Raw genomic sequence first — 27,660 nt, forward strand, 5'->3', positions numbered from 1 at the left:
ACGTATTAGTACAAAAATTATTTTATGATTATCACTTCCTTAAAGTTCTCCTGAATTTATATGTCTCCTGATTTGCGTTCAACTAATATTAACAACGATATACGATATACCCCCGGCACCTTCCCCTGCAACCGCAGGAAATGTAAAACTTGCGCCCACACCTCCACACTCACTTCCCTCCAAGGCCCCAAGGGATCCTTCCATATCTGCCACAAGTTCACCTGTACCTCCACACACATCATCTATTGCATCCGCTGCACCCGATGTGGCCTCCTCTATATTGGTGAGACAGGCCGCTTACTTGCGGAACGCTTCAGAGAACATCTCCGGGCCGCCCGAACCAACCAACCCAATCACCCCGTGGCTCAACACTTTAACTCTCCCTCCCACTCCACCGAGGACATGCAGGTCCTTGGACTCCTCCACCGGCAGAACACAACTACACGACGGCTGGAGGAGGAGCGCCTCATCTTCCGCCTGGGAACCCTCCAACCACAAGGTATGAATTCAGATTTCTCCAGTTTCCTCATTTCCCCTCCCCCCACCTTGTCTCAGTCGGTTCCCTCAACTCAGCACCGCCCTCCTAACCTGCAATCCTCTTCCTGACCTCTCCGCCCCCACCCCACTCCGGCCTATCACTCTCACCTTGACCTCCTTCCACCTATCCCACCTCCATCGCCCCTCCCCCTAGTCCCTCCTCCCTACCTTTTATCTTAGCCTGCTTGGCTCTCCCTCTCTTATTCCTGATGAAGGGCTTATGCTCGAAACGTCGAACTCTCTATTCCTGAGACGCTGCCTGGCCTGCTGTGCTTTGACCAGCAACACATTTGCAGCTGTGATCTCCAGCATCTGCAGACCTCATTTTTTACTTAACAACGATATAGTTGTCCAGTTTCTACGACCATTTTGGAAAAAGTAGTTTTTTCAAAGCATTGTGTTTGAAGGACGGCGATCTTGAACATTCACTTGTGACCCCTTCGTGTTCATCAAAGTTTTGTTTGTCCAAAAATAAACAAAAAAGTTACAAAAAAACTTATTTCCTTGTCCATTGCATGAACTAGTTTCAACTTCGACACTACGCATGTTTTTCTCACATGCGCCATTATGAGCTAGGATTTTCTTCTTTCAACATTGTCTGTGGAATTGCTAATTTTTCATTGGAACCAAATTGACCACAGACATGCCAGCAAACAAAATTCCACTTTCCATCTTAAACATATTAATTTTCGCTAGCTGATCAGACATGCGATTGCATCATAGCCTGTTCACCTGGTTTTCCAAATCGATGATGCCCTCACTAATCAGTCAATGTTGTGCTTAGATTCTCTTTTCCTGGATTTCATAAACAACCAGTAATTCGCACTAACGTTGCTTCACAAATAACCACACATTGCTGCAGATGTTTAGAAACAAATGTTGACCAGTCAATCCTTCCTTCAACAGAACCTCACACTGTTGGCAGGGGCTCAAGTCTTGGTGTGTACCAAGGAATTTATGAAGAAATTGACAACATTCCCACCGGCAAGAGGATGGATCAGAAACATGGAGCAGGTATATATTTCCAAACTCATCGTAAACCATTCAAGGAGACGCAGAAACTCCCTTCAATTTGCAGTTGTCAATGATCTGTGAAATGGATGAACATGATTGGTTATAAAATCACTATCTTTGTGCTAAGGCAGCTATCACAGTGAGTGGGGAGTGGGTGGGATGGTGGGATGTCTCTCTCTGTGTTTATAGAGCATAGAGTAGAAACATACAGCACAAAACAGGCCCTTCAGCCCACGATGTTGCGCCGAGGAAAGGAAGAGGAATATTTACTGCATGATAATTGCTGTTGACCTTCATTTCTGAAAGGCTATTTCTGATATTTATTGGTAAATATGTGCCGAATGGCACGTCCCAAATCCACACTGGTTCCGCACTGACTCCATCAGATATCTGAGACTGCGAATAATCTATCCAGTCGCCGATTGCTTGCACAATAATAAAGTTGTAGTCATTACTATCGGTTACAGAATGATTCCTATTGGAACCAAAATTGAGCAATTAATAAACAAATAAATATTAAAAACTAGAGCGGAAATTACAGTTAATTTATTCAAGAAGTGTGCATGATGTTACAGTTTTAAGAACGATTACAGAAGAATCAGACAAAAAGTAGTTGCTTGGGAGACTGAAGGCAAATGATTCTCTTGTTCATATGTTCCGATCTAATGGCAGATATTGAGAATTTAGTCGTAAAACGTGCTTTTTGTGAAAATGTTTGCACGATTTGTGGACCAAGATTTGTTTCTCATTTCTGATTACAGTTGTAATGCATTTGAGTAAATTGAATGCTTTTCTAGTGTATCTTGTAATTGAAAATATTTCAGTTATTGCTACAGAGAAGATGAAAGTATTATGTTTTCTACTTCGATGCTCCAGTTAAGATGATAAACCATAGCACTATAGAGTATTAGGCAAAGAGATACAGGAACAGAATTAGGCCATTCGGCTTCTCGAGTCTGCTCTGCTTTTTGATCATGGCTGGCATGTTCTCAATCTCTTTCTCCTGCCTTCCCCCCGGGAACCTTTGAATCCCTCACTCATCACGAACCTCTGTATCACTGTGTTAGTTGGCAATCATAGCCATCTGAGGGAAAACGTTCTACACATTCAGCACCAATTGTATGAAGTATTTTCGCCTGATCAAAAATCTAATGGATCGTGCCTTCACGCTGACATTAAACGCCACAGTAACTCTCCATTTCTGTTTTCAGTAATTTCTGCTTCCGTTGATTCACTTAATCACATCGAATACTACACCAGCCATGGCTTGCATGACAATCATCCAGGATCAGAAAATCTTGAGGTGAACGCCAACAGTATTTCGGGTGTGTATGAGTTCGTTTTCTCTCAGTTCACTTTTGTCCTTCACTCTCTGTCTCTGCCATCCGAACATAAAGCTGTCAGTGTTCAGAAGACTGAGAATGAAAGTGTCACGTTTGGTGCTACATGAACAATGTTAATTTCAAGGAATGTTGCTGGTTTTGAGTCATAGAGGCATGGTCCATTGAGCCTACGACTGTAAAATTCAATTACCTAACTGTTCCAACTCCATTTACCCGCACGTTTTCCATTGTCTTTTGTGGTCTTCAAGCGCAAATCTGCCACTGAATACTGCTTAAATGTTATGAGGATCTTTTGATTCTAACACTCTGACTGTCAGTGAGTCCCAGATTCCCAACAGCTTCCAGACGAACACAATTTTCCTCAAATCAACTTTCATTCTTCCTCTCCCTCTTCAGGAATCCATGTCCCTGATCTTTGATCTCGCCTTCCCAAGAGAAATTTTCCTTCCTGTCTACACTAATTGCGTGTTTCATAATTCCTTGCAGCTCAATCCTATCTGCCCCTCAGTGGCCTTGGCTAGATTGAAACAAATAGGAATAGAGGTACATTCAGTTCCTGACACCTGTCCTGACATTCATAGAGATCATGGCTGGCTGTTGTGTGTTCTAAATACAGATACCTGCCTTTGTCGCAAATACCTTATGGACTTTATTGAACAAAAAAATTATAATCTATCGCATATTTAAAACTGACACTTTATCTGAAATAAGTTGTTTTCAGAGGAAGACCATTCGAAATCCCTCTCAGTCTTTCTTCTTCCATGATGCCTTTTGAATTTTGCCCCTGAGAGGTGGAATGTCCAACAATTGGAGGTAGTTCATCCTTAACTATAAGGTTTTGAAATTTTCCCTAACTTGGTGGTTCCACTTAGCTTTCTAATTTAGAGATAAAGCAGACCTCATTTGCTGTTGATCTCTGCACGTGCTTCCTACGTTGAACTCCTCTGAAAAAAGCCTAACTTCAAATTCCACGTCGCAGCATTAATGTTGTATTCTAGCACGAATCTTCTTTTCTAGCTCTCAGTGTTGTGTGTTGCAATTCCTATCGAAGATAATCATTTGTTTTCTTCCAAGATCGAATTCATGGCAGTTACGATGACATTGAAACTGAATCTCAGGATAGCCAGTCACAATTGGACAGTGATCGTAATGAACCTCTCGCACTGGCAAATGCTGACAATGGTTTTTGTTCGCTCAGTAAGTTTAATTACAGTCACTCACATCAAAACCACCACTTCATGCGTCCACACTGTCTTCATCCCTTTCCATTCTATGAGTGATATTGCATTTACTGAAAATGTAAGAATAATATTCAAAATTATCAATGCGTTGTGTCCAGAATCTGTTACTGAGAAAGTGTAGGATCTTAATTTCAACATTGTCCTAGACAGGATCTTAATTTCAACACATTGAAAACTTACCCTTTTTAACAAATGAAATACTTTGATTTGGTCAGACACTGCCTCTTGTCAGCTCTTTTCATATCTCTATGTTCAGCCTCTGTGAGATTGACAGTCCATGAAACTCCGGTGTATAATGAATCATGTACTGGCTGATTGGAAAATATAGAACTTGGGGGTTTAGGTGGTCCGTGTATGAAATGGTGTAGTTCTTGTTGCTCACTGGGCAGTCAAAGCCAATGGATTTTATTTTTAAAATCAAGGAGAGCTGGGTTTGATGAGATCATTCTGTGTTACCTGTCTCAAATGAATTGGCGACGATGAATGAGCTTTTCCAGTTTCAGTATTATGCCTGTCTCCAGTTTTGGGTGTCATTGTACTAAAAAACAGACGACCTCATCAGCTGCTTAGCCATTTTCGACATTTCCAACAGACCATTGAATCAAACTTACTCCAATGTTCCTAACCTCTCCAGTGACCAACTTGAAACATTCTCTAGTTCATCCACCAACCCTCACTGAGGTTGTTTTTCGTTGATTTACCTGTCGAGAGATCTGTCCTTTAACATGACGGATTGATCACTCTGCCAACCAAGCGACTGCATCTCATCTGATTCCTTTCCCACTTTAACGTCACTTCATGCTAATCTCTCCCAAATGTGAAACGTAGCAATACGTATTCGACTTTTTTACAATTATTGTTCCAATTGCTACAATATTTAAATATATCTTAGCAATGCCACAAACAAAATCCGAAGTGATTGTGAAAATTATTAACAAACCTTGATCATCATTATCAACCTGACTAAATGGTCAATAACTAGTTTGACATAATGTAAAAGAGAATGTCAGGAGGTTTAGAAGTAATTTGAGGAAACTAATCACCACCTCGAGGGTGGTGGGTTACAGGAATGCACTGTCTCTGTGTTAGGTGAGTGGGATACCTCAAAACATTTAAAACTTGCCTGAGCGCTGACAGTATTATAACATTGAAGGACATGGGTCTACTGCAGGAACTTGAGACTCATATCCGTAGTTGCATATTTTTGGCAGTGCATACTCCATGGGCTGAAGGGGCTCTTCTCTACTATATGATGGTATGTGTCTAGGATATGTCCTTTGACAAGGCCACACCATCTTCATGAACACAATCAGCATTGTCCAGTTTCCTGGACAGCTCTGAGGGGTGCCAATTCTTACTTGAATCATCTCAGCCCCAGGCAGGACATGCTATGGTGGGTCTTGCAGCGTTCACCCTGATGCCCTTTCAGGAAATTGATCCTCTGTCTGCGGATAGCTCACGAACCAAACGTGCATTCAGTGTTTCCATGGACTGAAAGTGCGATGCCAAATTTTACAGCAGATGCATCAAACTGATAAAAGCCACCTTGACCTTTTAGCTCTAATATTTCTGATGCAGTGGAGGTAGTGGAATAATCTGGCTTTGCGCAAAATTGTGAAATTTATTGGGCATTACATAATGTTGAATATGATCACAGAATGCATGGCATCATTGTCAATAGAGTTACAGATTCATGAGAATGTACATCACTGAACCAGTACCTCAGGTACAACTCATCAGTGAGGACCAAAAACCCTAACCTAAATGGTCCCATTTGCCAACACTTTGCCCATATCTCTCTGAGTTGTGAATGTGGTGTTGAAAAGTCACAGCAGGTCAGGCCTCACTCCTGATGAAGGGCTCTTGCCCGAAACGTCAATTCTACCGTCATTGCATGATGCCTAACCTGCTGTACGTTTCGAGCATTACACTCTTGACTCTGATCTCCAGCTGCTGCCGTTCTCGCTCTCTCCATATTCCTCTAAACCTTTTTATTCATATACTCATCCAGATACCTTTTAAATGTTGTTATTGTACCCTACTCCACCACATTCTCTGGTGGTTCATTCCATCCACGCACAACCCCCTGCGTAAGAAAGTTGCCCTTTATGTCCCTTTCATATCTGTCTCCTGTTTATTTGTTATGTGCACTTCCTAACTAGTGGGAAAATGTTACCTCGTCTCAGAGATCATTGAAGTTGCTTTACCAGAGCGAAAGAAACGAAAGATTTTTATTAACATTGGACATTGGAGTCAGCTATTACGAGGGATCATAGCTTTAAATGAAGGGGAGGTAGATATAGGACAGATGTTAGGGGTAGATTCTTTAATCAGCGAGTCATGAGTTCATGGAATGCCCTGATAGTAGCAGTGGTGCACTCTCCCTCTTTATGGGCATGTAAACGGGCATTGGATAAACATATGGAGGATAGTGGGCTAGTGTAGGTTAGGTGGGCTTGGATTGGCGCAACATCGAGGGCCAAAGGGCCTGTGCTGCGCTGTATTTTTCTATGTTCTATGTTCTATGTTTCCATCACCACCTTTTATGCAAACTCACGCACGGCCAGTGATGTATTTTTGGAAATGTTCTCCCTGCTGTAATTTAGAATCAGGTGCACCCAGAATGCACACAACAGCTCTTCACAGATCAGAGGACGATAATTACTGTATAATATGTTTAGTGAGATTGCTAATTGCAGATTAATTATTGGCAGAGGGATAATTGCTGCCCACACTTCTCTGTTACTCTTCAAGATGGATTGCAGGCTGTCCTTAACGTCCAGCTGAGTGCGTAGATAGATTAACTCATTCATGCTCCCTTTGCAATATGGCCTTTAATCAGTCTGATATTTTAGAGGCAGACATTATCGTTTTCGCCAATCCCTAGCGTTAATCTTTCATCTGGGGATTCATTGTTGCATTGGCTGTAAAGTGAGCCACAGGTGACATGTCTTCAAGTGGACTCAAACTACTTTTTTTTTATCATTTCAGACAAATAATAAAGTCGATTTCAACATGGGATGTCCTGAGGCAGATAATATTGCGAGAAATCATCTACTATCATGAACCAAGTGTCAAATATTTTTCTCAATGTATGCTGTAATTCGTCACCATGTGCTTTGTCTTGAACAGCCTTCATTAGTATTCTTTCCTTTTGAACATGTGTGTTGTTAAACGGAAAGCAGACAGATTGTATCGAGATTTATTTGTCTAATTAATCACATGATTCATTTCTCTTCATGGATCAATTGACTCTCTCTTCAGGGCGACGTCCCTATAATTTACGAATGAGGCTTTTCTCTTCGTAATTCCATGTGTAATTGCTTTGCTTTTTCATACATTTGTACAACGTAATTTGCATTTCATCAATAAAAATGCGGTGATTACATATATGAGTTAGGATTCCGTGTCACTTTGTTGATGTCAGTGCCACAGTCAATGTGTGTGAGTTTCAGTGAGTGAGTGGTTGTGCGTGTAATCTGTGACTGTGTAACCATGTCGTGGATGCAAGTATAATTTTGTGCGAGTATTTTGGAAGCCTTAATGAAGGACAGAAATATACAGTCAACGGTGCAATCTTAGTAACATTAATATACAGAGGGATGTGTGCATACAGTCACACACCTTCTGAAAGTGGCAACACGGTGGTCAGGTGATCAAGAAAGCGGTTGCCATGCTTACCCTCACCAGTCAGGGCACGGATAATAATTCAAAGTTTGTGAAAAGATTCGTAGCTCGGGTGCTCCCTGTTGTGTTTCTGTTCGCCGAGCTGGGAATCTGTTGCAGATGACACGTCCCCCAGGACAGGGGACGAAACTTCTGCAACACAAATTCCCAGCTCGGCGAACACAACCACAACAGATAATGATTGTTTAAAGTCAGATTGCTTGCTATCGAAGTTTAGGAAAACCACGTTTGGAATATTGTGTTCAAGTCTGGAGGCCACACAGCCAAAGGCATGTGAAAGCTTTGGAGAGGCTACAGAATGTGTTTACCAGAATGTGGCCTGGTTTGGAGTCTTAGTTACCAGGAGAGGTTTGACAGATGTATATTGTTGTCACTTGAACATCAGAGGCTGGTTGGGGTTGGGGGGTAGGTGTCCTGATAGAAGTTTAGAAAATGGTGAGAGGCCGGGATAAAGTGTCCGGAGTTTTTTTCTACCTGGGTGGAAATGTCAGTTGGGATGAGGGCAAAAGGTTGAAGGATAAAGAGGATAATATAAAAGGAGATGTGAAAGGCAGCTTTTGTTTCACACAGAAGTTTGTAAGTGCCTGAAACATGTTGCCAGAGAGGTGTTGGAGTCGGATGCAATACAAACGTTTAAGAGCAATCTTGACAGATACATGAACAGGGAGGGACTAGAAAGACACTGAGATCGTAGAAAGAAAATGATTTTAATGTAGAAATACGTCATGTGTCAGCACAATCTTGGTGGGCCCAAGGACCTGTTGCTGTGCTCAACTGTTCTTTTTTCTCTGATCCGTTTGTTATTGGATCGTTAGCTTGTGTATCACTTCTTACCTGTACTATTTGACATGTTCATAATTATGTTTGTTTGTTCACTATTTTGGCCCTTCATTGTTTGTGCACACACTCAGTTTGCAAAACCCAAAACACAAGACCACCCAGCATCTGAGCGTTCTGAAAATCCAATGTCACCAACGGAGCAGACTGCAGGTCAGCGATCCTGCACAAGGTGTGGTATAAAATTTGCAAGGTCTCGGCAACTGGGCGGGGGGTTGGGGTTGTGGGGGTGATGGGGGCGGCGGCGTTCAAGTATTTGCAGGGGCACAAATTTGTGTCGCATGTTAAACTTGGGAAAGTGTATTGGAGAAGCAGAAATTCGGGAGAAGGGAAAATTTAGAATGCTATGAACTGTCGACTCGTATTTGAGGAACAAAAATTTGTGGGGTGATGTTTTGAGGGGCAGGCCTTGTGGATGAGGTAAAGAGAGACAGAGGGAAACAAAGATAAAATAGTACGCAGAGCAGGTCTGTGCCTCTGCCTCTGTGCAGTGGGGTCTCTGTTGTTTTTGATTGAATCTGTCGAAATGGGGTTAAACCCTACTACCTCCTCTGTGTCTGTGTCTCTTATGTTTAAAGTGATGAAATGATGATGGTCAAGTTGATGTCTTGTCCCATATGTGTGTGTCTGTGCTTTTATGTATTCATATCTGTGTGTCTACATGTGTCTACAATGAAGCTCTTTTTCTTTAAAGTGATACAATGCCATCCTCTGGTGGCCTCCCCATGCCACTACTCCAGCAGCAGAATATTTTTCGGAGAAATCATGAAAGCCCGTGAATCTCTCAGGTTGCAAAATTGTTTCCTTCTTGAAACATTGTCTTTGTAGACACAATGCAGCTTTGTCAGGGCGATGTTGCTCTTGAGATGTGACTGCGTCAGTTCTGCGTGCATTTTAGTAGCTCACCACGGATCCCATGTGACATCAACTTTTATACTTTATCAGCCTGCTGGGGGTTGGGGTCCGAACCTTGACAAAGAACTTGAATAAAATTCAGACAGATAATACTTACTGTCCTGCCTTCGTCAGTCAGCTTTACCACTTCCTTAAAACAATCCTTACATCTTTAAGAATATAATCCAATAATTCTCCATTAAGATTAGACAAGGTGATCAGAGGATTAGATAGAGTGGACAGTGGCAGCCAAGTTCCTCAGATGGTAATGGCTAGCTCGCGGGGACTTAGCTTTAAATTTGGCGGGTGATAGATTTAGGATTATGCCAATGCTGGTTATTTACTCAGGGAATAGTCAGGGCATGGAACGCCCTATCTACAACAGCAGTAGCCTCGCCAACTTTAAGGGCATTTAAATAGTCATTGAATAAACATATGGATGATAATGGAATTGTGTAGTTTCGATGGGATTCGGATTAGTACCACAGGTCAGCGCAACATCGAGGGCCAAAGGTCCTGTACAGCGCTGCAATGTACAGTTGTCAAATAAGGCTCACTTGCTTGTAATTTCCTGGTTTGTCCTTCTTAAAGTAATAACATCGGCTATTTGCCAGCCCTCTCTTATGACGAAAGGAGGATATAAAGATTACGGACAAAGCTTCAGCAATTTCCTCGCCCGCCTCCCTCAGCATTCAGGGGTATATTCCATCAGATTCTGAAGACTTGCCAACATTAATTATTTCCAAAACAGCCAACACGTCGTCCTTTCTTCAGGATTTACATGCGCTTGAATATCAACATATCTCTGCGGTGAATGACCATTCACCACATTCTTCTCCTTTGTTGATACTGATACATTGTGTTGGGAAAGATCCTCACCCCCTCTCTCCAGCTTCACACATTGACTGGGCCTACCTTTTTCCCAGCTACCCTCTTGCTCCTTACATACGTATAAACCGCCTTGGAGTTTTCCTTTATCCCGTTTGCCAAAGCGATTTCATGTCCCCTTTTCGTCCTCCTACTTCCGTGTTTGCGTTCTTTTCGATTTTCTTTGTACTTTCCAAGGTCTCTGTCTGGCTTTCCAAAACTTTATGCACAATTCCTTTTACTTTTTGACTAAACTTGCAATTTCTCTTGTCATCCAAGGTTCTTGGCTGTCACCATCCTTATCCTTCAATTTCAGTGTAACATGCTGTTCCTGAAATCTATATCGACCAGCCGAAAAAGATTCCTACGTGCCAGATTTATTGGGCGGCACGGTGGCACAGTGGTTAGCACTGCTGCCTCACAGCGCCTGTAGACCCGGGTTCAATTCCCGACTCAGGCGACTGACTGTGTGGAGTTTGCACGTTCTCCCCGTGTCTGCGTGGGTTTCCTCCGGGTGCTCCGGTTTCCTCCCACAGTCACAAAGATGTGCGGGTGAGGTGAATTGGCCAAGCTAAATTGCCCATAGTGTTAGGTAAGGGGTAAATGTATGTATGGGTGGGTTGCGCTTCGGCGGGTCGGTGTGGACTTGTTGGGCCGAAGGGCCTGTTTCCACACTGTAAGTCTAATCTAATCTAATTAAGAAAAAATATAGACTTACCCTCTCCTGGCTTTTGGGAGGGGTGGGGAAGAGTGAATAGGAGTGGACTGCTGGATTGGGGTGATGGGTAGCTCTGGATTGAATTTAATTTGGTTTTGCCACGTTTGTAATGCCTGAAATTGTTTTATTTTTCCAAATGGTAGCCAATGTTGTGGTTGGAGGGGCTATTGATGCCTCTTCACCCACAATGCACACATCACCTCGCCATGGAAATGAACTATTTCAGCCTTCCCCAGCCCAGAATGCACGAATGGATTCGGACAGTTTAGTCCACTCTACCTCCACCCACCTCCCCCCCCCCCCACCCTGCGACACCAACTGATCCCAACCGAAACCAAAATGGAGATGAAGATATTTGTTGCCTGCAGACACAAATTCAGTTGCACGGGGTGTGTATTGTTCCTTAAATGGCGCACCGCGATTACGTCTGATGGAAATGAATGGAGCATAGCTCGGCTATGCGTGTTGATGTCAGGTGATGATGAAAGGGGATCACAGTGTGGTGCACGCTGACATCAGACTTAAGCCCTGGAAGATGGCCGTGGCTAGAGAAGGAGGGGAGTGCAAGAGCGGTGAGAATCCCCCTTTCTGCTTGGAGGGGTTTGAATTCAGAGCTCTGCCCAGACGCTGTTGCTTGACTGGCTGCAGGCATGGGGGCAGGTGAGGGATGGTGGTCCTTTTGGGAAGATGGGGAAGGGCCTATAACAAATATATGTGCATGTATGTCAATACAGAACAACCTAGTATATCTGAATGTCAATTATCCAAATGTTGGACTATCCGAAGGAGATCTCGAGGTCCCGATAGAAACATTACATTAAAGATGTGTTTCCAGCAATGATGACACCTCTTGTTTACAGGTCTAAACAGGCACCTTCTGCAAAAAAACTGACGTCCCCCGCCCTCTCTCTCTCCTCACACTTTCCCTGGAATTCTACAGAGAGGTGTCCCCAACCACCCCGCTTTCCCAGATAATCTCTCCAAAATTGTCCTGTAAAAGGCAGAAGTGGAAGCCGTCAAAAAGCTGCAGTAAATGTCATACATCTGGCTGTGGGTGTGTGGGTGCACGCGCGTTTGCCTTTGAAGACTTACCCCATAAAGACAACTGCAGCAGACTTGTTGGTGGTGAACAGTCCAGCTGCCCAGGAGAGGATTGCAGAGATAGCATTGGAGGGGATGCTGTTCAGGGCGGGGGAGGCTTTGTATGGTGTGGAATGGCGGGTGGGCGGAGTCGTCCAGTTGCGGGGAGGAGATGTTGGAAAGAGGATTGGTGGGGGTCAGTGTTGTGGGTGGAAAGGGGAGAGGTGGTGGAAGAGGTTGAGGAGCAGGGGTGCTGTTGTACGGGGTTGGGTTGCCGGGGATGGTGTGGACAATTGAGGGGCGGGGAGGTGTTGGATGGTGCTGGCGGTGACAGGGGGAGGTGTTGATCTGTTGGGGGTGGGAATGCATCGTTGACAGTGGGCGTGGGGAGGTGTTGCACGGATTTGTGGGGAGCGTTATTTGGGCGGGTTTGGCAGGTGGGGCGGGGTCTAGCGCGCTGTGTGCTGCTGCTAGTCTCCTGAATGTGGGGCAGACTTTAAAAACTCTGAGCCCCAGAGGAAAGGCATTTAATCGATTAAGCGAATAATCAATTATTCACACGAAATATTGCCTGCCCATCTCGTTTGGATCATCGTGGTTCCCCTGCATATGGGGAGGGGCAGGTGAGAGGGGAACTCACACCTGGATGGGAGTGTGGGAGACCCTGGAACCAGAAGCTGTTGCTACGCTAGGCCCCAGAATGCATTAGCTCTCTCAGTCTTGTGTAGGGGTGGGTATGGCAGGGGAGGCAATATATTTATGCATGTTTGTCAGTATATTGGAGGAGTAATCATCCCAGAGGTGAGTGGGACACCCAGGGGCAAGAGGTTGGTGCTAGATTAATCCCCAGAACATGGCAGCTCGCTCAGTCTTAGTGGGGGGAGGGGTGGAATGGTGTTGCAGGGAACCTGTAATACGTGGACAGAGCTCAGTCTTTGGGTGGTGTGGCATGTTTGTCAGTATATGGAAGGGTCAGTGCCTGTGCAAACTTTACTCTGGGACAGGGAAGCTGTCAGAAACATTGTGAGCAGGGTTAGCAATATGTGTCTACTTGGTTGTCCGTATATGTGGAGGGGCAGGTGATTGGGAGACGCTAGGGTCAGAGGCTGTTGCCGGCTGGGACACAGAACTAGGCAAAAGCGGGTACTGCAGATGATGGAGGTTCGAGCCAAGATTAGAGTGGTGCTGTAAAATCACAGCAGGTCAGGCAGCAACCGAGGAGCATGGAAATCGACGTTTCAGGACTGCTCAGCTCACTCAGTCTTTATGGGGTGACGTGGTGTAACGCATTGAAATATGAGTCAATATATTTCGAGGATCTGCTCAGAGGGCATTCATTCCTGGCGTGAATGGGAGATCTTGTGGCCAGAGGCTGTTGCTTGGCTGTCCCCAGGATGGGGCGTGTCACTGAATATTTGGCAGACGAGAATGTTAGTCATTGCGTCTTGGTTTGGGAAAGTGGTCGGGTAATGCACATACGTTGATATATTGAAGGGACAAGTAAGAAGGTTACTTGTCCTGGGTGCAGTTTGAGAACTTGGGGCTGGAGGCTGTTGCTAAGCAGCATCCTTGGATTTGGGGAAGAGTGCTAGAGATGAATGGGCCAGGGGTTTGGGAGAGGTATAATATAAATACATACATGTCAGTGCATAGGGAAGGGACAGTTGAGTGTGTGGCATATTCCTTGGGTGTAAGTCTGTTGCTAGGCTTAGCTCTCAGATGGGCACTGTTGTTTGAGAACTGGGGTGGGTGGGTTGTACACACATATCAATGGTTCCACAAAAAAGACATTCCGAGGTACTGACCCAATGATGCTGAAGGATTAGCCAATACATTTTGGAGTTGGGGTCCGACGGGGTCTTGTAGGAGCTGCTATTCCCGTGTACCTGCTGCATCTTGTCCTCTTAGATGAAAGTGGTCGGGGGTTTCGAGAAGGTCCTATCTGAGGATCCGCCGGGAGTTTCTGCATTACATCTTGTCGATGATACACACAGCTGCTACTGAGCGTCGGGGGGGTGGGGGGGGTGGTGTAGGCAGGGTGAGAGGGTGAATGTGTTTGTGGGTGTGGGGCCAATCGAATTGGGTGGCTGCTTTGTCCGTGGATGGTGTCGAGATTCTCGAGTGTTGTCGGAACTGTCCACGTCCACGGCATATGGGGAGTAATCCCTTACCATAATGACTTGTCGATGGTGGGACAGGCTTCAGGGAGGGGATTCAGGAGTGGAGTTATTCGCACTGGAATTCCCAACCTCCGACCTGCTCTTGTCGCTGCTGTGTTTGTATCGGGCTGGGTCCGGGTCAGTTTCTGGTCAATGGTAACCTCCAGGATGTTGTTAGTGAGTGGGGGGAGGGGTGAGGTTCAGTGATGGAAATTCAGCGAAAGTCAAGGGGGTGATTGTTAGATTCTCTCTCAATATTAACCCCCTCAGGATGTCGATAGTGGGGGAGTGGGGTGTGGAATTCAGTGATGGTAACACCATAGAACCTCAGAGGTGGGGAGGGTAGAGCGTGGTGATTGTTTGATTCACTCTTATTGGACTTGGGCATTGCCTGGAATTAATGGGCATGAACGTAACAGCCAGACAGACGTGATTGGCTCATATTCCAACCACAGTGCGTCTTTCCTCCTCACTTTTGAAGTTTTGAACGGGGAATTCCAGATCGGCTGAGCTCGACTTGGAACAGAAACCACAGGCTCTGCTCACCGCGTAAACATAACTCTGCACAACATCAACATACCCACGTTAGGCACAGAGTAAAGTTCCCTCTACACTATCCTCCATCAAATACTCCCAGGCACATCACAGGGTCAAATACAAAGTAAATCTCCCTCTGCACTGTCCCCTCCCAACAAACACTCCAAGCACGGGATGAGATGCAGAGTAAGCCCCCCTCCACTCTGGAGTGTAGAGGCTGCAGCATGTTCCTGGTTGGGAGGGGGTGCAGGGGTTGGAGGGATTTACAGAGATAGGGAGCGGATGAAGGGGTCTGGAGGGGGGTACAGAGATATGGAGGGGGTGGAGGGTCTAGAGGAGGTTACAGACATCAGGATCGGGTGTAGAGGTTGGAGGGGAGTAGGGGCTGGTGGCGCGTACACAACAAGGGAGGTGGTCTAGGGGCTGGAGGGGGTAGAGAGATAGGGAGGTGTGTGTCGGTATATTGAGATAGGGAGAGGGAGGGGCTGTGTCATGCCGGATACTTTCAAGTGTTGATCATGGTAATTTGAAGAGCCAGGACAGACACGATTGGCTGAACAGTGTCATTCCACATTACAACACCACTGTGTTTCAGCGATTGTCGGATAAAGAGATTTTCCTCAAATGGACATTGTAATTCTTCGATCTTAGTGCACGTTTCTTCGTACTAAATTGACTTCAAATTCATTTATTCTGACATGCTGAAAATTGTCCCTTCTGCATTTCTGTTCTTGTGCTTGGATTAATGGAAATGTACACCACGATTTAAAATTTAAGGTCGTGACATATTTACAGATTCCCTGTTGCTGTGAGCGTGATGCTGAGATGAATTTGCCGTGATGAGAGACTAAATGGGATTATTTGGAGCCTCAATCCTAATTCCAAAGTTACTGCTTTCCCCATCTGAGTGTTTTAATTTTAAAGAAGAAACTGGCTACAACGTGTGAGCACAGAATTGACCACGGTTCCAGGTGTTTCCTGTTGATTCAACAGAACAGCAAGACGCACACTGACGGTTCCGTGGTTCTGCAGACAGAGACGCTGGTTTCTCAAACATTGAGCCTTCCATGAATCTTGCCAAATTTCAAATTATGATCTGCTGTAAAACATGCTTCTGCGTGTTTTCTAACAGCATTTCATGGCTCCTTGTTGCAGTTCATTGCTTGGGAGTCTCCTGATACCAGTATGTGTGTCTGTGTATTTTGCTTCTTTCTGAAAGATCAGATTTCTTCAGATCGTTGGCAAGTTGCCCTCTATCGTAACACAGCCCACATTTGATGTGAAATTCTGCAGCACACTTGCGCTCAGGCGCTGTCTCACAGACAAATAGGGCAAAACGGTCACGATAAACCGGAAATTGTTGATGATTTGAATTAATGTAGCTAAAAACGCTAAACTGCACCCAGTTTCGTATCCATGGTAACACAATCAAATTCCTGATAGTGTTGGCGATCCGATCAGAACGCACAGCAGAAACTTGGGGCAATTATGATTTCAATATTTAGATTCCATTCACTGTTATTCAGAACTGCAGATGGCCGGATAATGCTGGCTTATGAGCAGTTCGTCTTAGATGCTCGACAGAAAGAGATGTGGGGAGGAAGCAGAGAAAAAGACAGAGATAAATCTTGTGTTTGTGAAGGAGCGATGTGGATTCTAAATCGGTATTAATGATAAGTGTGACATTCAGGAAGTCACTGAACGGAGCACCTACATTGCTTTCAAAACACTTATATATATTACATACAACCATGGTCCCAACACTCATCCTTCATAACGTCATTGATCACAGACTTCCATGGACAAAAAAAACACTTCCAAAACTTTCCTTGTCGTCTGTGATTAGTCCAGTTTTGTAGCACGCATTGTGTAATCTAAGCTTCCATAAGAAATGGTCAACTGTGAGAGGGTAATTGGACACGTTGACTGTTATTTCAATGTCTCTATACTAATAAACTCCACAAACAGTGCCGAAAATAGACCACATTTGTTCCTATGTAAACCACGTGACAAATCCAAACAGACAAATATTGTTTAAACCGCATACCCTCAGTCAGCAGTAGTATGATTGAAGAGGTTATCCTCAGTGCTGTCAAACAGGAACTGCATGGCAATAAACTGTACAATGATTCCCAGTCTGAGTTCCACCAGACACACTTGACTCTTAATAAAACATCCAGAACGCTGGAAATCTCAGCATATCTCTCTGCATCTGTGGGGAGGGAAGCAGAATGATTGAAAACTCACCAAATAGCGGACTGGGTGCAGCTCCAACAAAACTCAAGAGGCTTGACAGCATCCACAAGAACGCAGCCCGAGTGACAAGGACCACACGCACAAACATCCACCATCCATACTCAGTAACACCATCGTGTACTCTTTTCATTAAAAAAACACCAAGGTTTCTCAGAAAGCCGCTAACATACTCACAACTTCCACCCAGAGAATAAGGTCAGCAGATATGTGGGAAAGTTCCCTTCTATGGCAATCATCATCCTTTCTAAGTACATTTAAGTCGTCAATGGATAAGCAGATGGACGTACATGAATACTGTTGCTTAGATGGGCTTCAAATTGGTTTGACAGGTCACCGCAACATCGAGGGCCGAAGGGCCTGTACTGCTCTGTAATGTTCTATGTTTTATGTTCTATATCCTGCCTTGAAAATATGTCGCCATTCCTTCATTGTCATTGGGTCAAAATCCTGGAAATTTCCTCCCTCATGGCATTGGCAGTCTAACTGCAGCAGGTCGACTGCAAAGTTTCAAGAAGGCAGCTCATTATGAACTTCTCCAGAAAAAAAAGTCGTGATGGGTAGAAATGCTGAGCAAGGCAGCGAAGCCCATGCCGCATGTTTGAATTTTAAACAGCAATGTGAAGATGGCTGCAGGGAAATCGTTTGAGGTGCAGATCATGATTTGCATGCCATTCCACGACTGGATACACACAATATCTGAATTATCTACCTAATTGATCCCCGTATTCCAAAGTGCAAGGAAACAGGTGTTTGAACTCCACATTGGCCTGAATTTGTTGCTCATCTTCTTGTCTACCTGTTTCAAAGGAACTCTTGCCAGAATGAGGCGACCTTAAATATCGACTCACGTTGACAAATGCTTTTAAAGTCCCATACGCTTCATTGGTCAGCTCCTTTCACTGAAAATGCACTATTTTTCCTGCCAATGAACCCATTCTCTGTCCTGGCAAGTATATTTACTCCAATAAATTGTATTTCAATTTTGAACTCAAGTCTATTATGTTGGATCTTTACATAGATCTTCCAAAATCCGTGAACACAACGTGGACCAAGATATTCAATTTTCGTATAATACTTATCCACTCAAAAATCGTAGCATTTTCAAACACAATTTCCTTCCCATGCATCATATAATTTTTTCTGATCCCAATTAATGCCTATTATTGCACTGCTTATGGCAGACACTGTCATGTCCCGAGTACTGCATTCATCACGACATCCTGTACATTGTGGTTTCTCCCATCCTCAAATTGAGAACAGTTCGTTCACATTTTGCATCCCTAATCTGCCAGATTTGTGTATTTTTTTTCAGAAAGTGCAAACATTTTCATTGTGATAGATCGAAACATGGATTGAATCTGTTACCATTTCATTTAGTCCCAATAAATTCAGTTGACCAGGCCCCCCCGCCACATTCCCAATGAAGGCCTTAAGTCTAAAATGTCAATTCGTCTGCACCTCGAATGCTGCCTGTGCTTTTCCAGCACCACACGTTTCGACTCTGTTCCCCCAAATGTGCAGTCCACACTTTCTCCAATGAATTGACCAATCTGTGCACATTGATGTACACTATGTGCACTCACAGAGTTGTAAGGGCGTGGAGAGCTCTGCTTGCAACAGTAGTACACTCGACAACATTTTGGACATTTAAATGGCCATTGGATTGACATATGTATGAAAATGAATTACTGTAGCATTTTTCCGCAGATCAGCGCAACATCGAGGACAGAAGGGCCTGCGTTACGCTGCATTATTCTATGTTCTGCACTCTGTAGATTTAAAGTCACTGGTGACATGATGCGAGGCCGCGCACATTTGAAAAGTGAGACATATCCAGGGGAAATCTGGTTTTTTTTGGAAATTTGAAAGATTATGCAAAGTTGCTGTATTACACTGTATCTGTCCCATAGGAGCTGACAATGATAGGAGGAAAATTAATGGAATTTGAAATTTGAGCAGAAGTTTCAGAGGGAAAAAAGAAAAGCAATCATTTCCTCTCGCAAATAAGTTGCTGAACACATTCGAACAAATGATAATGATTAGTTTAATATTGGTAGGTATACTGAGAAAGATGAGTGAAGCACTTTGTCAGAAGACAAATAGAAATCAAAATATGTGATTAGAAGACAATAAGATTCTTGGGGAGCTACTTAAGGTTTTTTTTAAAAGTTGGTTCAATGATTAACACTTTTTTATATCATGGAAAAGTGAACCTAAAAACAAAGGCAAACAGTTGAAGAAGATGCTAAGTCGGGCAGCATCTGTGAGCACAAAAAGCGAGGTAATATTGAGAATACAATGTGACTGTACCGGAGAATGACAGTTTTCCACACTGAGCACAGAGGGTGAGGAGGAGAGACTGGAAAAGATGGTCAGAGTGCTCAGAGAATAAGACAACAGGCCGCTAATTATAGGAAAGGACAGAATTAAGTGTCAGAATAGGTTCTGTTGATTGGGGGCGACGAGGTGAATGTTGGTCTGCTTTGCTGAGACCAATGCTGACAGGAGACGGATAGACAAAGGACCTGTGATCCAGAGAAAGGACAGATTTTCTGCTCTGAAGTTGTTGGACACCATTTTGAATCCTGAAGAGTGTACAGTGCAGAAGTGGAAATTGAGCTGTTTCTGCAGCTGCTCGAGGAGATGTTGAGTTGCACAGCGACTTCAATGAATCCGCAACCAATAACCTCCTGTGGTCGTGTGATGATATGATATGGATTCCGGAGTGAGGACTCGCTTCCAAGTCAAAATCTTTAACGTCATTGATCTCTCAAGATGAACTGCCTTTTGGAATCCGCTGTCTTTGTGCCCATTAATGGTCACATCACTTCTCATTGGTGTAGAAGACAGTGCTCAGTTCACAGTCCACACACATCACAATCTATTGGTTGTTGGAAAGAAACACGGGCCTCTGTTCCAGGCATGTGCAGGGACTAACACTGACAGAAATCGAGGAGTTACTTGATACATGAACTGCTGCTCAGTATCTGTGAAACAGCACTCAGCTAATGTTCAGATTTGATCTGGTACCACCAGCTGGGACGATGTTTGTAACCCTCCTGAACTTTCTTCTTCTGCAGCTACTGAACTGTGAGTTACGGTTTACTGAACACATTCTCTTAACCATTCATGGGCCAATAATTAGTGACATATATGTGACAACAATAATGTAATGATCAGTCTGCGTGAGATAGAATATTGACATTATATGGAATAAAAAGTATTTAGTCTTCATTTCTCTATGAATGTTTCTGTAGTATCAGAGCTGCCCAACCTCCACCCTCCCTTCCTCCCTTAAACTTCCAATACTTGCATGTATTCGTAGCTTCTGTACAGCGAACAGTGTTGAAAACCTGCTCACATAATTCGGGTATGTTTGGAACCTGTGTCTGTCGCTGGTCTAACCGTGTGTGCAGCCGGGAAAACTGCTGAAGACTATCTAACTAATTTATTAGTCAATATTTTAGAGAATGTAAAATAGAAGCTGATTATTTTTAATTTCTAGAAACTTGATGTGCCACTGATTTTAGTTAGTATTCCTTCTCTTTACATTCCAATACTTTTCGGTAATGATGCATTTATACTTTGCCGTTCACATTCTCAGTGAAACAAAGGAGCTGTGTGCCACTTTGATACATTTTGTTGTTGAGATATTCCTCTAATTTTGGAATCATGACAGGCGATTTGTTCCGAGAGAACTGTTGGACTGATTGCTGTGATAATGGACCCAGTTAGCTGTTCATCTGCGAATAATTGAAGGGCCACTTTACACAAAACTATAACACTGCTATCTGTCCAAAAATGTTGCGAGATTTGCTAAGTTATTCCAGAAATTTCTCTTTTGTTTCTGATTTCCAGCATCTACTGTTCTTTGACGTTCTTTTTTAAGCCAGTTTTCTTATTCACTGAATTTGATCGAATGATTGTCACCGCCCAGTTCAATATAAATAGCTCCTCTTTCTGTACCAGACAGTGGTTCAAAGTTCAGTCTTTACCGAATGACTTTTTTTCTAAAAAAGAAAACTTTATTCATAAAATAGCTCTACATGCATGCATAGTCCCGGAACGTGTCATTTCTGTACAGTAGTCAAAAAGTGTGGTGCTGGAAAAGCTCAGCAGGTCAGGCAGCATTCGAGGAGCAAGACAGTGGATGGTTCGACCATAAACTCTTCATCAGGAAAATGATCTTCTTTTCCAAATGTCGATTGTCCTGCTGCTCCGATGCTGCTTGTTTCGCTGTGCTTTGCCAGTACCACCCTTTTAAACTCTGATCTCCAACATGTGTAGTCCTGACTTCCTCCTAATTGTATACAGTAGTGTATGATGGAAAAACAAACATTGGAGTTTGACTCTATTCAACAAACACACGGAAAGCATCATTTACTTGGACTTGTCCTTATTTATATATATTTGAAGCATTGGAATGGTCCGTAAACTGAATGGACCCGAAATTTACATTCAGCAGGAACACCTCAGACAGTTGCCTATCGCCATTGTGTCTTGGCGGCAGCTGCCAGCAAATGTAATGCATCCCTCAGCACGTAGCACTAGACCTTGGAAAGTGTCAATCTGAAACACTCGGTCGGGGTCAACTACTTGATCTGGACGACCACCATGTATCGGGGAAGCCAAAGAGCATTTTTGAGTGAGTTGGTGGTGCTCCAGGTTCAGTCAATGTTTGTCTCGGCCTGTGTGACGGGGAACCGACTGTATAGCACTGAGACCTGAGTCCCCGAGCTGCTTGAGATGAACCACGACAGAAACCACTGCATCTTTCTCCGTGTCTGACCAATTCGCTTTCTCGCTCAGGGGTAAGACTGCTGCATATTAAGGCAAGGTTGAGCATAACATTATTTTGCTGGCAGTGAGATTTGCGAAGATTTTAATTTATTTTCAACATGTTGCCACATCTTCTGGTGAGAGTTGTGCCAAACTTAGTCTTAGAGAAGGTATGTACAGAAGTATCGAGGCACTTTACGTGTCTTGTCTATTTTTGACTTTTATTGTTCCCAGTGATATCACTTCAGGCAAGCAAATAAAGAAACAACTATCAGTCTTCTCAAGAAATTCTGAACAGCTGGAATGGTTGTCTGTTACATTTGTGTGCACTAGATTCTGTGAAAACAGTGAACTCTGTGTCAGTAAAACAACCATCAATGCTGTGTCTACTGTTGATTGAACTCATGCACACATCTCTCAGATTATGCCTATACTCTGTATAACCATGGTGTGAGAGTATTCACAGACCTATGTTACTTGAAGTCATGTGCCCTGTATTCGAGATTGATACATAAATTACATGACTTCGTACATGTTGTTCATGCCATTATTTTCATCTTGCCAAGAACTGAAATATCCAGAATTTACCCTTTGCCTAACTTGTTCTTGAGTGATGAATGTGTTCGGGGACGATTAAACTTAGGAAATTATACCTATGATTCATTTTCTATGTTCTTCCAAAAATATGGCTCGGCCAGCATTACTGAAAATCCAACCTTGCGGTGTTGATCTAAGTTCATGATCCACTTGATCCATTGAGGATAGGTTCTTCAAAATACGTGAAGACGCGGATTACAGAATCTTCATCAAGCATTAGTCAGGAAACAACGGTGTAATTCAATCAGGATGGGGACTTATACGTCCGGTTCTTGAATTTTTTGTGTGGCTTTTTAGATGGTGAGCCAGCAGTTTTGTTAGAGTGTGTGAAGGAGCTTAGTTGAGTTGTTGCAGTTAACTTTGATGGTGGCAGTTCAAAACAGAACGTTGGTGATGAATGCTTTAAGTTGTTAAGCTAATCTAAAGGTTGTACATGTAGTTAATTTGCGACGGGTGCCGCCAGCCTTTCAAAGTATGGTGTAGTTTATTGCAGCAATGTAAGTAGCGAACATTCTTTCACAGTCCTAGCTTGTATATTGAACAATGAGTGAAGCACATGGAATATGACCGGTTCAAGTTACATAAACCAGTTCAAAACGCACGTCCTACCAAAGTAATGAATATCTGACTTCTTAATCCATTGTTGTTATTCTTGCAATTCTTTATTTGTCAAGAACAAATAATTGAGAGAAGTACTTTCAGGCAACATTTTTCAATTAAAAGCTTTCTCTTTTACTGAGACTTGAATTCTTTATTCTCAACTTAATTCTACCACTCGGGTATAACGTAAAATCTAATCGATAATTTTATGCCATCAACGAGCTAGATGATATCAAATGGGAGTTGAACAGATTGTTTAGTTTCTAGGTTTAGTGATTAATATATGTTCGGTGTCAATTCTCATTCAAAAATCACAACAAATCCGCATTTTTGTTGGTGTCAATACTTTTATTTCTTTGGATATCCCACCTCGTTTTACATTTAATTCAATTACGATTTTCAGTCAATTTGAGATTATTTTTTGAAACCTAAATAAATGATAAAAACAAGTTCAAAAACGATGTTCATGTTCCTCATGTGCAGTTGAAACAGACTGGAAATCAACTTGCTATCTCGCTAGATATCGCGTTTCAGCTTGAAGTAGTTAGTAATGTGTATTGGTGAAAGTGTGTACTAGCACTGGGGAAGGACCGGAGTGTGTTCACAACATTGATTCCGGAGATGAGCGGGTTCGCTTATGAGGAGCAACTGAGAAGACCAGAATTGCACTTAATGGAATTTAGAAGAATTAGGATGGAGTCCTATAGAAAAACATAAAATTGTGAAGAAGGGAATAGATATGACTGAAACATCGAGGTTGTTCCCACTGGGGGTAGAGGGTGGGGAGGCGGTGGGGAATGGAAAGTACCACAACCGTTATATTGCGATTCTGTGGAATTCCATGTCCCGTGAAACAGTTGAGGCTGAATTGTAGGATGTGGTTGCATCAAAGATAGATGAAGTTTTTCACAGCACGGGAATTAAGGGCTGTGTTAAACAGGCGGGAAAGTGTAACCGAATCCGGGAAAATATCAGCCATGATCTCATTGAAAGTGGAGCAGGAATGCGTTGGCAAGTTCCTTCCTCCTGCTCCGATTTCTTATGTTTTTGTGCTGTGATGTCGGAGTGAAATGTGCAGAATAGTGTCATTGCATTGACTCTCACCTTATTCCAGTTCGGAAATTATGTCTTCCACAATGTTGCTAGAGAAATATAGCGTAGACATTAAATTTTGCAAAAGTAGTTCAAAGGGCCATAGCAGTTACAAATCAACCAAGATTATTCCATAATTACACACTGTCTTAAATCGCAACCACTGGCGCTTCTGCAGCCTGAGTTTGCATCAGTTCTCTCATCAGTAAGGGTGTTCATTATGATGCCACAGGTCTGACGTGGATTTGTTGTTTTCCAAAACTGTCCAGTTAGTGAGGAACATCAATTGTCTGATATATTACGTTAAATGTAACAGCCTGTCTTGTAAACCCTTATGCAGTGCTTCAAAATATTTTCAGAGTTGTATATATCTCCTTCGTTCTACTAAACCAACAGAGCTCTTGCGTGTTAGAGTATCTTTACATCTACATAACAGTGTACAGAGCAATAGATTCAAATTCTCACGAATGGATCAATTATAGAAATGTAAATGGGATAGAACAGGTGATATGATGAGTGGTTCAAGTAAGTATGAAAAAGTACAGGCTCAGAAAGGGCAAAGGCTGCAAGTATTTTTTTGGATGAATGAGGGCAAGATCCCAGTAAACGCATCAGAATGCAATGTACTGTTTTCGATTTTTAATGTTCGTTTTCTACCACTAAGTGCAATAAAAAATTCATGCAATAAAAATACAAGCAATAAAGATTTAGCATTGAATTGTAACGATAATTCACACGCATCGTAAGGAAGTAAAACGATCAGTTACATCGGTGAATGCAAGGGATAAGAGACGTTGTGTAGCAGGGATTCAATGAATCAGAGTGAGTGACCATCTGTTAACACGTTGACAGATGGCCGGTGTTGTCTGATTGCCTGAAAGTAGAAATGAAATTATCCTGAGAACCAAAGCAAACAATTTGATCTGTTTAGAATTTTCAAAAGTTGCATGATAAAGAATTCGCAGGAAACTAAACATCAACCAATGTTATATTACTTTGGAAGAAATTTTAACTTAATTAAAATTGGACATACGTTTAAATTCCATTTTCAGCTTGGGAGAGGAACAAAAAATATAATTAATAAACATCATTAACGGGGCAAGTTCAGTATACTCCTAATCATTTTCACCAAAAAGTACAATACATGTTCCTCACCATCCTGTCCCCAGTGCAGAGTACAGTGGGTAAAAGATATTGACAACGACAAATTTTGGGTAATAAGGAAAGGGCATGGAACAAATTCAGCAGTTTGAACAAAGAGGTTCCCAACGGCACTTGGACCGTATGATCGCCTTCTTTTGTTCTGACAAGTGCTTTGCAGCCAGTTACATATTCAACTGTTTCTTTCGATCCATCATAAATCCGTATATTCTGGAATTGGGGAAAAGTAGAATTCCTGCTGGATATTGTCGATGACTGAATCTCGTGATGTTGCTGCCATGTAAATAGGGGAAGAGGATAAAGCCGAATTTTAAAAATGGCAAATGCAGCACTTAAAAAAAACAACATGCTTTCGACAATTAGTTGCTGACTAAACATTGTTAGTCAATGTTAATTTCAGCATTGCTAATCGAATAAATTTCTAAAGTCCTGTAATCTTTGGATGGGGGCACTTTGCTTTGGTCACTTGAGATCATTACTGATGTCTATGGGGATCATCACAATTTTGAATAAGTCGGCAGTGCAGGAACAAACAGAAAAGTCATTGGGTTGGCAGTGTGCCTGTGTGTGTGGAAACGATTCAGATAAATTTAGCAGAAAAAAATGACAATATTTGATCCCTGCTGTAAATATATTTCCTGTGTTGTCGCTATTGCATGAAAAGAGGATGTCAAATTTCCAACTATCATACACTCATAGAGTCATATCACGGAGACAGACCCTTCCGAAAAATATGTTCCATGCCGACCAAAATGTCCGCCCACACTAACTCCAGTTCCCTACATGCTGCCCATGTCCTTCTAAACCTTTTCTATTCAAACATTTGTCCAAATGCCTTTAAAATATTCTTTACATATCTGCCACAACCATTTCCACTAGCAACTCATTCCATGTGCGAATCATACTCGTTTAAACAACTTTATTTCGCAAAGTAATGACAATTATTGCCCGCAGCTGTTGCATCTGTTTTGTTTATTCTTCAACATTGCCATGATTGTTAATACTTTAATTCCCATCTCTGTATTTCAGATAGACTTGTCGATACCCAGGCCAACAGTGCAGGTAATTGCATGTTATTTTTCCGGGGATTGGAATCCCGATATTCTGATGTTTCTGCTCAAATGCGAAGTGGTGGTAATAAACAGCATGTGTTAATGCTCACTCGTTAATCAGCTGTCTATTCATAACAAAAAGGGTGGTGGTTGCGCTACTTCTGAAGGTCTCTCTTTTCAGGAATCGTGGGGGGACTAGGGTGTAAGAGAAGCGTTTCCAATGCACACTGCCATTCACAGAGAGAGAGAGAATACATGGAGTTACTATGAAGATTCATCTGCACACACAGTGCTGCTGTCGGCAGTGTATATAAACGATTTCACTCACAAATGCTCAGTGACATCATGCTCACATGACCATACATCCCACAATATTTCGGCCTGTGACAGACGGAAGTACTTTTCAGTTTCAGATATTCTAAGTGCGGATCAGTTGTGTTTATTCGCCATTCAGCACGCCCACATCCCATCAATGAGTAATACAAACCTTCTCTTGGAAACATTTGCCTGATCCTCTTTGTGATTGAGCATTTTTTTAAAAAAATGATCTTTGCCTTTCACCATCGACAATACACATCCTATGTTATATTGCGATCCTGTGTATTTTTACCCTGACCTGACTCCCATTGCATTGTCAGCGTGCAATGCTGGCTGCAATATAGAGCTTCCACAATTGCACATTGTTCACTTTGCGGACTGTTTCGATACTTTACAGAGACGGTGAGGCTGAGACTTGCGAATGGGGACAGTCCTTGCGCTGGCCGAGTGGAGATTCACTACAAGGGGAAGTGGGGAACTGTGTACGCTCTACTGTGGGACCTGCCAGATGCTGCTGTTGTGTGTCGGGAGCTGGACTGTGGGACCGCGGTCTCTGCCCCGGGCGGGGCTCACTTTGGAAAAGGATCCGGACCCATTGTGACCTCGGATGTGGAGTGTAGGGGGACCGAGCGCGCTCTGAAGGAGTGTCAATCAGAGAGTTGGGATCACCACCCCTACTCACACGACTATGATGCTGGTGTTGTCTGTTCAGGTAAAAACCTACTGACGTTCCTTGTGCTTTTTATCAAATTTCGGGGCTGTGTGCAAACAGAAAAGGATATGATAACTGTCCAATACTAATTAACATCAAAACGACAGAACCACTGATTTATTCGTTACCGTTATTTAAACTGTTGAATACTTGAAGGTAATGGGAGAGGTAAGTACCTG

The 27,660-nt window shown here is 43.0% G+C and overlaps 1 protein-coding gene across 1 annotated transcript in view; it reads left to right on the forward strand.

Annotated features, from left to right (window-relative positions):
- LOC132807651 (deleted in malignant brain tumors 1 protein-like) overlaps window positions 1-27,660 on the forward strand; it is an 83,825-nt gene that overhangs the window by 42,874 nt on the left and 13,291 nt on the right. The window contains exons 8-11 of the mRNA XM_060821703.1: window positions 2,763-2,876; window positions 3,969-4,091; window positions 26,429-26,461; window positions 27,167-27,385. Coding sequence (XP_060677686.1) covers window positions 2,763-2,876; window positions 3,969-4,091; window positions 26,429-26,461; window positions 27,167-27,385 — 489 coding nt within the window. The remainder of the gene's footprint in view (window positions 1-2,762; window positions 2,877-3,968; window positions 4,092-26,428; window positions 26,462-27,166; window positions 27,386-27,660) is intronic.

The sequence above is a fragment of the Hemiscyllium ocellatum genome (assembly GCF_020745735.1).
Source record: "Hemiscyllium ocellatum isolate sHemOce1 chromosome 27 unlocalized genomic scaffold, sHemOce1.pat.X.cur. SUPER_27_unloc_2, whole genome shotgun sequence".
Classification (NCBI taxonomy): Eukaryota; Metazoa; Chordata; class Chondrichthyes; order Orectolobiformes; family Hemiscylliidae; genus Hemiscyllium; species Hemiscyllium ocellatum.